We start from the raw sequence: 12,573 nt of genomic DNA, 5'->3' as shown, positions 1-12,573 counted from the left end.
TTTTAAAAACCCCAAAATATTTAACAAATTCATTTCTGGATCACCAAACTATATTAGCCATAACCCCTTGCCACACCTATCTTGAAAACCTTCTCATGTCATTCTGTTTCCAGTAATTTCTGAACTCCATCCATCTCTATACTCCTAAAATAATGAGCATTCAAGGGTTTGCAGCAAAATTAAATCAAGTGCCCTTCCAATAATGCACTGATTTCCCAGACTGACTGAATAGCCTCCAAGTATATACAACATGGAGGCTGAAGAAAGCGAAAGAGCAGTTTAGCACGGGACTTTGCTTTTGAAAGAAGCAAAACTGAAAGCAAGATCATGTATTGACAACATTCATAGATACAGAACCAGGCTATCCACTAGCAAGATATTCACAATTAGGTTACAGTAGTAGTTAAACAGTAGTTTCTCGCTCCTGCTGGCAATTCTTTAATTCATAGGTGGGATTAGGCAATCACCCTCTTGCCCAAGGCAAGTTGCAGCTGCCCAGAAACCAACAGGTGAATGGCAATAGTCCAGTGCAGACATCTCATGGAACCATGATTTAATCATGGGATTGCGAAACATTCATAAGCCTTGGGCTCTTGCACTCAGCCCTCCTCTTCACATGGAGGAAGGAAGTTTTAAACTTTCAGTTCTGGTTTAGAACAGATTGGGGTTTGCTGCAATACTCAAATGGACACATCTCTGTATCTAATTTGCACATAAATCCCAATTAGAACAAGCCAGGACAGGACTTTCTTCTGTGCAGGGGTGGTATTCTGTGCAGGGGGACACGCAGGAACAGAGCACCGGTACTTCTTGGCTTCTCTGACTGTCAAGGTGGGCACAGCCAAGGAGGTTATCATGGAGAAGGCCTGCGCGTCTGAATTTGCAACTACACCACTGATTCTGTGGTTTGAACACCACAGCAAAAACTGATTTGTTCTCAGCCAGGACTAGAAGTTTGAAGTGTCCTCATGTGAAAAGGGTATGGGAGAGGATGTGAGCCCAAAGCTTCTGAACGTCCTTTGAAACCATGATCAAACCACTGTTCCACATGACAACTGAACCAGACCAGCGCTCCCTCCCTCCTCTTGGACTCCCTCACATTTTCTTTGTAAGAACAGAAGAAGAGCCTTGCTGAAGCAGGCCCAAGCAGTGTTCTCTATAAAACAAAAACTCAGATGCTGTTGACTACAATTCCCAGCATCCTCAGCCAAAGTCCACTGCAGCTAGGGATTCTGGGAGCTGTAGTCAACAACACCTGGGATTCCTTGTTACAGGGAACACGAGGCCCAAGGTCTATCTAGTCCCGTTTCCCCACAGTGGCCCATCAGATGCCTCTGGGAAGCCAACAAGCAGGAGAAGATGGCATGGCCCCTCTCCTGACATTGCTCCCCTGCAACTGGTATTCAGAAGCATCCTGTCCCTGGAGGTAGCCTATAGTCATCAAGACTAGCAGCACTGATAGACCTGACCTCGATGAATTTATCTAAGCTCACTATTTCAGCCCTCCTGGCCCTTGGAAAGAGAAAGAGCTGTAATTTCACTGCAAGGGTCTTTACAGATGAGAGGAAAAGGTGCTTGCCTCATCACTATTGCAAATACATGTACTGCCTCTACTGACCTTAAAGGACTAGGAGAGGAATGAAGAACACCAGATGACGCAATACACTCTTTTCCCAGATCAAAAGAGACAAATGAAGTAGTGCTGTGGTGCTCTGTGTGTGGGTGTTATATTGCCTATCTCAGTTACCCTCAAAACAACTCTGAGAATTGCAGGAGACAAGGACTTATTCAAGGCCACCTTGTTAACTTGTTTATAAAAAAAATTTATACCCTGCCACTCAGTTAAGAGCGTTAGAAAAACCAACAATACATAAGAACTTATAAAACAAGTCAGCAGCATCAGCTAGGAGCCTACAAAACAGAGTACATGAAAAGGCCAGGGTAAATAGAAATATTTTTCATTTGGCACCCAAATGAATACAGGCTCGGACCAAGCAAACCTCTCTAGGAAAGGCATTGCACACTAATCATGCATCCATAGCAAAGGTAAGACCTGAGCCCAGGTCTTCTGCATCTCAGCTGAATGCACTATTTCATCAGCCTAACAAGCTGAACTTGTAAAGTATTTACAGTACCTTACTGAGCAGGGATCCAAGGTGTTAGAGGCTAGGAACATACTCTAATATTAAACAAATCTGGTAACTCTGTACAAAACAGGCCAAGAGCTAATTTCCTGGTTGGGGACGGCTGGGTGAACACTTCGTGTTGATTCAAACATGCAGAAATAGTGGGCTGTGCCACTTTAAAATGCATCCAAAAAACCAACAACAAATATTTATATACCACTTTTCAACAAAAGTTTCCAAAGTGGTTTACATAGAGAAATGATAGATAGATAGATAGATAGATAGATAGATAGATAGATAGATAGATAGATAGATAGATAGACAGACAGATAGGATGGATCCCTGTCCCTGAAGGGCTCACAACCGACACCAAGCCATCCATTTGTACAGGAATCTATTTCAATTATGTAATCAGTCAAACAGAGTCCCTTACCAATAGTTTCAAGTAGTACAGTCCAGGAAAGGACTGTACTGTTTTCTGTTTTTGCAATTTGAATAAACTTTTAAGGAGGGAGAGACAGGAGAAGAGAGAGAAATTCCACATATCTGGCTCTACCTGGAGTCATAGATGCATGGAAGATAATGGCAATAAAGACTGAGTCAAGACATGCAGAATAATAAGGTAGAAATGAAGTGGTAGAATTTGTGGGTGGTGGGGGGGTTAAAATAGACTGTAGCACTCCAAAGAACAGGAGGAGGAGACCACTTCTGAATGCTCCTCCATGCAAACATTCTCTGCAGACAGAAAGCTAGCACATAAGAGATAAAACGTCTAGCCCCAGCCCTTTACCGGCTGTGCCGATTATATGTTTTTAGGAAATGTGTTACATGACAGAATATTCAAAAATGTGATTTCCTCACCTGCAGTCTGAACTGGGGTAGACTATGCTGCCAACACAGCATTCTACCACCTCAGCCTGTTGCATGTGTAGAACAGACCATAAACTAGGGGATGAAACTTTAAAGTTGTTCTTAAATATTTTTAATTGGTTTAAAATGGTTTTGAATTGTTTTAAATTTGTTTTTATATTGTTTTAAGCAGTTTGTTTTAAATGGTGTTTGTTTTTGTTTTTTACTTGTGTACCACCCAGAGCCATTGGATGGGGCAGTATAAAAATGCAATTTGAAAAGGTTTGGCTGTGTGGACAGAATGATGAAATGGGTGAAATCAAAAGGAACTTCCTTGAAATCAGAATTTGATGGTTGGAAGGGACCTCAGAGGTCTTCTAGATGAGCCCCACGCTCAGTACAGGAATCAGCAGTACAGTACATCTCAGTACTGTACAGGAATCTGCACCGAGCTGCCAAAATGGACAAAAGCAGTAGCACAGTAAATGTTGATAAAGTTGAGAACCAGGCATATGTCGAACCACCTGCTTGACATATGCCCATCTCGGCCCAGATAACCCAGGCCATATTCTCATGTGAAAATGGCCACTTAGCCTTGAAGAGCAAATGCTTCACCTTGAGAAGAGGAAGGGAAGAATGTACTCTTTCTGCCTGCAAGCATCTGTTTGTCCTATTATACAGTTGGTGAGTTAGCCCCAAGAAACTAAACAAAAGTAGACAAATGGGACTTTCTCACTCTCAACAAGAGAAATCAATCCCACCAAAAGAACTGTTCTACTTTCACACCCCCATTCCCCTTTCACCTTGCAGGGGAATAAACTAATAAGGATCGTGCAAGAAGACCACCTTTCCTCAGCTAGAAAGACCTCCTTCCCTCTCTTCATTTTTTAAATGGGGGCTTACATCATTATTTTCTGCTAAGGAAAAGTATGCATTCCTATTTTTATCTTTAGGACAGTGATAAATGGGAATGTGTTTCCCTTCTCCATCTCCATTAAAGTTTGGATGGAAGGTTTTGTGTTATTTCTTTTCGAACTAAATTTTGGTGAACCTGTGTTTTCCCCACAACATTTAGTGGTACTGTAGTGCATTTCCATTGTCTATTAGGACAAAATCTTGGTCAACCACACAAACGCCTTTTGGGGAATGCACACAGCTTGAAACACTGTGGCAGGGCAGGGAGGGCATGGCTTCATGATTGTCACAAGAACAAACCAATCAACTATTTGCACAGCCAGCTTCTCCTGGAAACAGGAAGAACCAGTAGTTTCTGAGCTCAATTCCCTGAGGAAGGTTATACATCTAATCAAGAAGGGGTGAATGCAGATCTACAGCAGATGCACTCCTCAATCTGTATGCAGCCTTAGAATCTTGGATATTATGGCTCTACCTTTTTGTTTGGGAACAGATACTTGTGTCTAGTTTTCATGAACAGCAACTGAGCAGAGAAAACTTAAACCTGGATTGCATAATAACATAAGAAAAGCCCTGCTGGATCAGGCCCAAGGCCCATCCAGTCCAGCATCCTGCTTCATACAGTGGCCCACCAGATGCCCCCAAGAAGCCCACAGGCAAGAAGTGAGGTCATGCCCACTCTCCTGCCGCTGCTCCCATGCAACTGGTATTTAGAGGCATCTTGCCTCTTAGGCTGGAGGTGACCTATAGCCACCAGACTAGTAGCCACTGATAGACCTGTCCTCCATGATTGTACCACTTCAGACTACATGAGGTGATAAGACTCCTTGATTTAAAATAATAATAATTCTTGCATTCAATAGAATGTCAGAGAGAAGTGTTCTGGCCTAGGCTTTTCCATATCACACTAGATGTCTGTGTTAAGGTATAATGTTCATGAGGGAACATTATCACATGAGCTCTACCTGCAGTCTGAATTGGTACTGTTGAAGGACAGATATTTTACTCCATCTGCTGCTTCCAAGAACCATGTTTTCATCTTGGTTCACGCAAGCAAAGAGAACTTCTTTCCTCAATGCGATAACATATACAGTTTGGAATCACGGAAATGGTCTTCCCATGTAAGCAGCTGCTTTAAAATTAGAGTTCCACCCGGCAATTGTACATCCAAAGGCAGAAACACTGGGAGAAAACAAGTGTTTATGTGGATTGCTACCATTTAGGAAGCAGAAGTTCCACACCTCTTACTTTCTGGAGAATAGGGAAGGCTATGTTCCTTGCTCTGTTGGAAGGCATGAAAGCCGTGCTTCTATCCTTGCAAGGCATCGGATTAAGGGACAGCACCATTAATCATGTTCCCACTTTTTGCTTTCTGGCATGTAGAAGAGATTTAAAATGAACCCTAAAACCAAGATATCTCTTTGTGACTGGAGGAGCAGGTTGGAAGCTTAACAAGCTAAAAACCTATTTTTCTCCCAGACCTAGGTTTCCCCTGCATCCATGTTCTTGTCCCAGACCTACATATAGAAATGGATCATCCAATATTCTAATGAAATACAAGAAGCTTGTATTGCAAGTGCTATCTGCAAATATGGTTCATGTAAAGCCATTTGCCATTATTATTAGCACATGAGAAGTGCCATTTTCCTTTTGGGTCAGGAAAGAGCATTATATGTGCCAGAGCTCACTGAAAGAATATCTATAGATCTATAGATCCCTGCTAGATCAGACTAAGCATCCATCTACACTAGCATCCTGCTTCAAACAGATGCTTCCAGAAAGCCCACAAGCAAGGTATGAAGTCAGCCCTCCATCACAGCTTGAAGTCAGCCCTCCCCACCCCCAGTAATTATGAGGTACTCAGAACACAGAGGTTCCATTTAGCTATCATGGGTATTACAAGTTGCTAGACCTATTCTACATGCATTTGTCTAACCATTTCTAAAGGCCTGGTCTAGAAATCCAGTAATGAGGAGATAAGAGTAGACCTTCAGGCTCCAGGTGGGAAATACCACTTTTCAACACAGTACTCCCCACTCTGAATGAAAACTTCTTCAAAGCCAAACATCTGCACGAGTGCAAAAGGTTCTAGACCAGCCTCCTTCCTGTTGTACGACTTCTCTATGTGCAGGTAGTTTGAGCACCCAGAAGAGCATTCATAAACGTAATCCCCCACTTGCAGCCTGGAGTGGTACAGTCCACTTTAGCATCTTAGAACTCTACCACCACATTTTGCTGCATGCCTGACCAGGCCGAAGCCGCCCCCATTTCCCACCATTCTCCACACCAGCCATCGTTTTAGAAGCCTCCATCATGCCCACCCCTCTTGGTGGTCTACCCCACCCACCCTCCCCCGAAAATGTAGGACTGCAATCCTCTGCACATTTAACAGGAAATAAAGCCCCACTGAACACAGTGGAAGTTACTTCTGAGCAAGCATGCAGAGGCTCGTGCTGCATCTCTTTCCAATGCCAGGACATTCCCTGGGAAGATCAGAAGGGGCGAGAGCGCTCCTGACCCGGTTCAGAGTGCGCTTCCCTCACCACGGGCGAAGCAGGGAGAGTGCCCAAACACCAGGGATTCGGGGACGCGTTTCTAGACAAGCGGGAGCCCCGGAAATCCCCACACACTTAAAACCTGAAGGAGAACGGCGAGAGGCGAGCTTCTCGCCTTCAAGGTGCAGGGAGACTGCAATTCCTTGGAAGCGGGGCGCCTCTTGGCTTCTTACGGGGCGAGGAGCTACTTCCCCTACTGTTACTACCACCATCACCTCCTCCTCTCTGGCAAGGTGGGTTGTGGCCTCCCTCGCCAGGTCTCCTCGTTGGAAGCAACCAGGGGGCGCTGGGTTCCCTGCGGGGGGCGGGTATTGTGCCAAGCTCTGGACGCCTCTCGGCTTTTTACCTCCGCGGCCCTGGGCCCTCGCCTCCCCCCAGCTCCTCCGGCCCTCACCTCCCCCCCCCGCGAGCCTGAGCGCGCCGCTGGGGAGGCGCGTGGCGCGTCCCGCAAGGGACCCCCCACCTACCTCCCACTCGATACATGTTGGCCGCCATGTCTGCGCTCTGCGCCCTCCTTCCTCTGCCGCCGCCGGGCTGGGGAAGGGGAGGAGCGTCCTCCTCTCGCTGCCGCCGCCGCCGTCGCCGCTGCTGCTGCCCTTTACACCACCCACCACCCTGGGCACAGTCGGGCGCCAGGCGGCTCTGTCGCTGCTTGGGCCAGCGCGCTGGGGATGGGGGAGGGAAGGGAGCCGCGGCTGAAGGGGAAGAGCTAAAGCCAAACGCCCAGGCCCGCCTCGTTGGGCTGGGCAGAGCAGGGAGCGGTTGGCCGAGGGCGAGCGTCGCCAAAGCGCACGGCTGGCCCGTCGCGACTTGCGCCCAGCGCCGGGAGAGAAGAGGTTAAAGTTTCCCGCGGGTGCCTCTGTGATGTCCCCCAAACGGTGGGGGTGGGCAAGCATTGAGCGTCGATGCCAACAACGGAAGGGGTGGGGTGGGATGCCCGCACCCTCTGGGGCCATTCTGTGCGCACGCAGGTGCGGAGAGGTGGAGGCCCTACCTGCGCACAAGGTGGTGCCTTCTGCCAGAGAGAGGTGCACTTAGGTAATTTTGGAGCCTGGACCTAAAGGCCTTTGGAACCCACCCCCACCCACCCAGCAAGTTAAGCATCCTCCCACACACACACCCTGACACACGCAGTAATTTTAGCACACGGGTTCTTGAGGTCACAAACAGCAACTGAACTCACAAGAATGTAAGAACAGAAAACAGGTATATTTATGCAAATATGCATTAGCAGAAACATTTCAACATGCAACTTAACATGGTCCAATCTCACATATTTCTTTCCCCATTCCTCCCTCTGTCTCTAGAGCACTTGGCACAGGTCATAATCATGCTCAACTGCACGGCGCAGTGCAGTGCAGGCCGAGGATTTTGGTGCCCCAAGGTGTATGGAGGCCTTGGACTTTGGCCCCAAAGTCCAGGAGTGAGAGCACCGCTGCCTTCCGCACCATGTCCAGGAAGAGACACAAAAAGCATTGGGCCTGGGGTACCCTTGGAAGTCGGCAAAGTGTGCGGAAGTTGGCAAAGTGTGCAGTTCTGCACCAGTGCGGTGTGTGCATTGGGTTGGGAGGCGGGGGTGCCAGGTTCCTAATCTCATTTCAGCCCATCATGTATGTTGGCTTTTTTTTCCAGATTGTCTACCCCACTCTTTCCCAAGAACGGTCCAAGATGGCTAACAGTAAGCCAGTATACATATATACTAGCCGGATTAATTAGTCATGACTAAGCACCATTGGAATCCATAAGACACATTACTCATGACTAACTGAATGGTTTTCAATTAGGCCTAGTCATGACTAGCAGTGTGGGTGCTGCCTATTGTTACAAGCTTGGATTCTGACAGTGGTAAGTGGCCTCTCAAAATGGTTGCCTTGAGGGGAAGCCTTGAGCTTTTCCAAATGGTGGTTTAATGCAGCTTCATTACATTTAGGCTAAGTGCAAGTTCATACTTGGGGGACCATTTACAAAGTGCCATTCATAGCACAACTGGCATTGCTTGGCTTTTTTCCTGTTGATTCGAAGTTACTGCGCATTACATGTGTCCTTAAAAAGTAGCAATTAGGTGCAGTGCTCAGAACAACTTAACCTTAGGCACTTGCTGCCACAGTAAAGCCAACTGTCTAGGAAAGCTCCTGGTTAAAATCTGAGATTTGACAGAAGAGCTACCATACCTTGATAGATAGATTGATTGTTTAAGTGCTGTCAAGTCGGTGTCAGCTCTTAGCGACCACATAGATAGATTCTCTCCAGGATGATCTTCAACTTGGCTTTTAAGGTCTCTCAGTGGTGCATTCATTGCTGTCATGATCAAGTCCATCCACCTTGCTGCTGGTCGCCCTCTTCTCTTTCCTTCAGCTTTCCCAAGCATTATGGACTTCTCAAGGGAGCTGGGGTTTTGCATAATGTGTCCTGATAGTCTGATAGTTTGAGCCTGGTCATTTGTGCCTCAAGTGAAAATTCTGGATTGATTTGTTCTATGATCCATTTGTTTGTTTTCCTGGCTGTTCATGGTATCCACAAAAGTCTCCAGCACCAAAGTTCAAATGCCTCAATACTTTTTCTATCTTGCTTCTTCAAAGTCCAGCTTTCACATCCATAGTGTGTCAAGGGGAAAACCATGGTCTGAACAACACTAATCTTTGTCAGTATAGACATGTCACAGCATCTATATATCCTTTCCAAGGCCTTCATTGCAACCCTACCAAGTGCTAGTCTGCAACGTATTTCTTGACTGCTGGATCCTTTACTGTTCACAGTCGAGCCTAAAAGGCAGAAGCTATCCACCACTTCAATGTCTTCATTATCAGTTCTGAGGCTGTCTTTTACCTGCTGTCATTAGTTTAGTCTTCTTTACCTTTAGTTGTAGTCCCATTTTTTCACTGTGCTCCTTGACTTTCATTACTAGAGCTTGCAGATCCTCAGCATTCTCAGCTATCAGAGTGGTGTCATCAGCGTAGCACAGGTTATTGATGTTTCTTCCTCCAACTTTAAAACGATGCTCATCTCCTTCCAATCCAGCTTTTCCCAGTACATGTTCAGCATATAAATTGAGTTAATAAGGAGAAAATATACAGCCTTGTCTTACTCCTTTGTTAATCTGGAACCAGTCTGTTTCACCATGTTACTTCTGGACTGTGGCTTCCTAAGTTTCTCATGAGAACAATGGAATGTTCTTGTATGCCCACTTTCCTAAGGACATTCCACAACTTGACATGGTTGACACAATCGAAGACTTCTCTGTAGTCAATAAAGCACATATTGACTTCTTTTTAGTATTCTTTGGCTTTCTCGGCTTTCTCAGTTATCCATTGTGCATCAGCAATTATGTCTCTTGTTCCACAGCCTTTTCTGAAACCAGCTTGAACATCCGGCATTTCCTTTTCCACGTAGGGCTCTAATCTGCGTTGGATGATCCTGAGCATTACTTTGCTAGCATGTGAAATTAAGGATATTGTGCAATGGTTTGTGCAATCTGTTGAGTTTCCTTTCCTTGGTATGGGTATGTTGACTGACCTCTTCCAATCTATTGGCCATTGTGTCATTCTCCAAATTTGGTGGCATAGTTTGGTTAGAGCAGGCATCCTCAAACTGCGGCCCTCCAGATGTTGCTGAACTACAACTTCCAGCATACCCAGCCACAAAAAATTGTGTCTAGGGATTCTGGGAGTTGTAGTTCAGCAACATCTGGAGGGCCGCAGTTTGGGGATGCCTGGGTTTGAGCCTTGACTGATTCTTCTTCTGTTGCCTGCCATATTTCTGTAGCTATTCCATCAATCCCTGTAGCCTTCCAACTTGGTAATTACCGGAGTGCTGATCTAACCATCTTTCGGTACTAGAGGTTCTTGCAAGTAGGGAATATCTTCTAGAGTATCTTGGATGTTGACATCCCTGCTGTACAGATTTTCAGTATACTCCTTCCATCTCTGTTTGATCTCTGAATCAGTTACTATCTGTCCTTTGGCATTCCTTCACTTACCAATTCAAGGTTGGAACCTCCTTCTGAGTTCAGAGTTCTTTTGGAAAACTTTCCTTTTTTTTTCCTGTGTCTGTTTCCTTCCTCAAGGTCTTCACAGATGTCACTGTAAAACTGTTCCTTGTCTCTTCTGACAGCTTTCTGAAATTCCCTATTAAGTTCCTTCCCAGGGTCTTTATCTTTCTTGACTTTGGCTTCTCTCCTCTTGGCAATTTCCACCATTTGTTCTGACATCCATTTTGCTTTCTTCTGTTTCTTGGTCTTTGACAGTTTCTTTTCACATTCAGCCTTAACAACTTACTTAATTTCATTACAGAGTTCCTTTGGTTCCCTATCAGTGAGGTTCAGAACTTCAAAGTGGTTCCTAATGTTCTCCTTGAAAATGGTGGGTACATTCTCAAAATCATATCGTGGAAGCTGGATAGCTTTGTTTTTCCAATTTAGCTTGACTTGGAACTTGCACATGAGCAGTTCATGATCTTTTCTACTATCAGCCCCCCGGCCACATCTTTGCTGTTATAACTGAGCTCTTCCATGTGCTTTGGTTGTTTGAAGAATGTGTTAGCAATGAAGAGATCATTGGCTTGACAGAAACTAATAAGTTGTTCTCCTGCTCCATTTCTGTTTCCTAGGCCATACAGTCCGACGGCGTTTTCCTCCTTGCCACTTCCAACTTTGGCATTCCAGTCTCCAGCCAGCAGCAGCGCATCATGCTTGCATGTTCTGTCGATTTCAGAATGAACTTGAGCATAACACTCATCAACTTCCTCTTCTGCATCAGTCGTTGGGGCATAGACTTGAAGAACTGTCATGTTAAAGGGTTGTCCACAAAATCTAATTGATATTGGTCACTGACTGCATTGTACTCAAGTACTGGTGTTGCTATATCCTTCCTGACTATGAAAGCAACACCGTTCCGTCTTTGTTTTTCATGTCCTGAATAATAAAGAGTATGACTTTCTGACTGAAAGTGTCCTATTCCAGTCCATTTGAATTTGTTGATGCCCAAGAGGTCAATCTGTAGTTGATGCATTTCATCTTTCACTGTGTCAAGCTTTCCCATATTTATACCTTACTGGTCCAATATGCTCCCTTAATGGGAAACTTCCTGGGCAGGTGGTAAAGTCATTAAAGACCTCACTGCCTTGCCCCCAGCCCCTGCAAGAATGTGTGTGTACAAGAAACTGCAGGGTTTTGGCAGCTTCTGGGTGAGATAGACTGCGTGGAGAGATATAGTGAGCTGGAAGCGAATGATAGACACCTTAAAGTGATGGAATCTGTTGCTGACTTACAGGAATGTACATGTTGGTTGTTTTCATCTGATCCCAGCCTGTATGTTTTGCAATATTTGGTGTATTTACAATTATAAGCTGCCAGTAATTATCAGGATCCAAGCCAGATATCCAAGCAGCACTGCCCCAAGAACTTCTTGCTGCTTGGGGAAGTTATACGTAGCAATAAATATGTCATTCAGCAGCTGTTGCTGCTTCCAGACACATGTAATTGAAGAAAAAATTGGTTGCTTCATGCTTTATACAACTGGGTTAGCTCCCCCATTGTACTATGTGACATTCATGATAACTGACTACAACTCCTCAGTGCAGATCCTTTGTATACTTGGAGAGGTGCACATCCTTTCCAGACACTGAGGTGATTGACACAATCAACAAGTTGTTCTACTAAGAACTAATCAGCCTACTTTCCTTTCATTGTAACTGCAACTGGACTAAATTTGGTACAAATTGAGGTCCACAAGTTAAATCTCTTGCACCTCAAATGTTCATGCATCTGCCATCTTAGATTGAGGTGGATGACATCATTACAAACTACACCACTGAGGTGTCCCTGTGTGTCACTCACTACAACTGTACCAAATTTGGTTCAAATTGGTTAAACGGTTCACAAGTTTGCCCACTTGCCCCTCAAAAGTTTACGTGGCCACCATCTTGAATCAGTGTGAATGACATTATCACAAATTACATCACTGAGGTGTCCCTAAGTGTCCCTACAACTGTACCTGATTTGGTTAATATTGGTAGAGGCGTTGCAAAGTTGGTGGTTGGGGGACACACACAGATGGACTCACACACACAGAATGCCGGGTGATCTCATAAGCCTATTGGAAAATAGGCTAAAAACTGTGTTCTACCTGGGT

The 12,573-nt window shown here is 45.2% G+C and overlaps 2 protein-coding genes across 9 annotated transcripts in view; one reads left to right on the top strand and one right to left on the bottom strand.

The window, feature by feature from the left end:
• Positions 1–7,086, bottom strand: part of MTA3 (metastasis associated 1 family member 3) — a 229,532-nt gene extending 222,446 nt beyond the window's left edge. For 4 of the 5 annotated variants that reach the window (XM_053311426.1, XM_053311430.1, XM_053311452.1 and 1 more), the window contains exon 1: positions 6,913–7,086. In XM_053311426.1, the coding sequence (XP_053167401.1) occupies positions 6,913–6,940 (28 nt within the window). In that variant the 5' untranslated portion in view covers positions 6,941–7,086. Of the gene's footprint in view, positions 1–6,660; positions 6,800–6,912 lie in introns of those variants that run through there. The other variant, XM_053311435.1, reaches the window with a different exon arrangement.
• On the top strand, positions 6,338–11,382 carry LOC128351701 (uncharacterized). 4 transcript variants are annotated; one of them, XM_053311470.1, is made up of 3 exons: positions 6,338–6,678; positions 7,753–7,994; positions 11,051–11,382. In XM_053311470.1, exons 1-3 carry the CDS (start codon positions 6,359–6,361, stop codon positions 11,233–11,235), a joined length of 747 nt encoding a protein of 248 aa, XP_053167445.1. In that variant the 5' UTR covers positions 6,338–6,358; the 3' UTR covers positions 11,236–11,382. The 4 variants fall into 4 exon arrangements, 2 of the variants coding, with proteins under 2 accessions (XP_053167445.1, XP_053167437.1); XM_053311462.1 differs by having other exon boundaries at positions 7,753–8,123; XR_008320004.1 differs by lacking the exon at positions 6,338–6,678 and adding an exon at positions 7,369–7,634 and having other exon boundaries at positions 7,753–11,382.
• The last annotated feature ends 1,191 nt before the right edge of the window (positions 11,383–12,573 follow it).

This window comes from Hemicordylus capensis, chromosome 1 (genome assembly GCF_027244095.1).
Source record: "Hemicordylus capensis ecotype Gifberg chromosome 1, rHemCap1.1.pri, whole genome shotgun sequence".
Taxonomy (NCBI): Eukaryota; Metazoa; Chordata; class Lepidosauria; order Squamata; family Cordylidae; genus Hemicordylus; species Hemicordylus capensis.
This window is presented reverse-complemented; position numbering and strand designations above follow the sequence as displayed.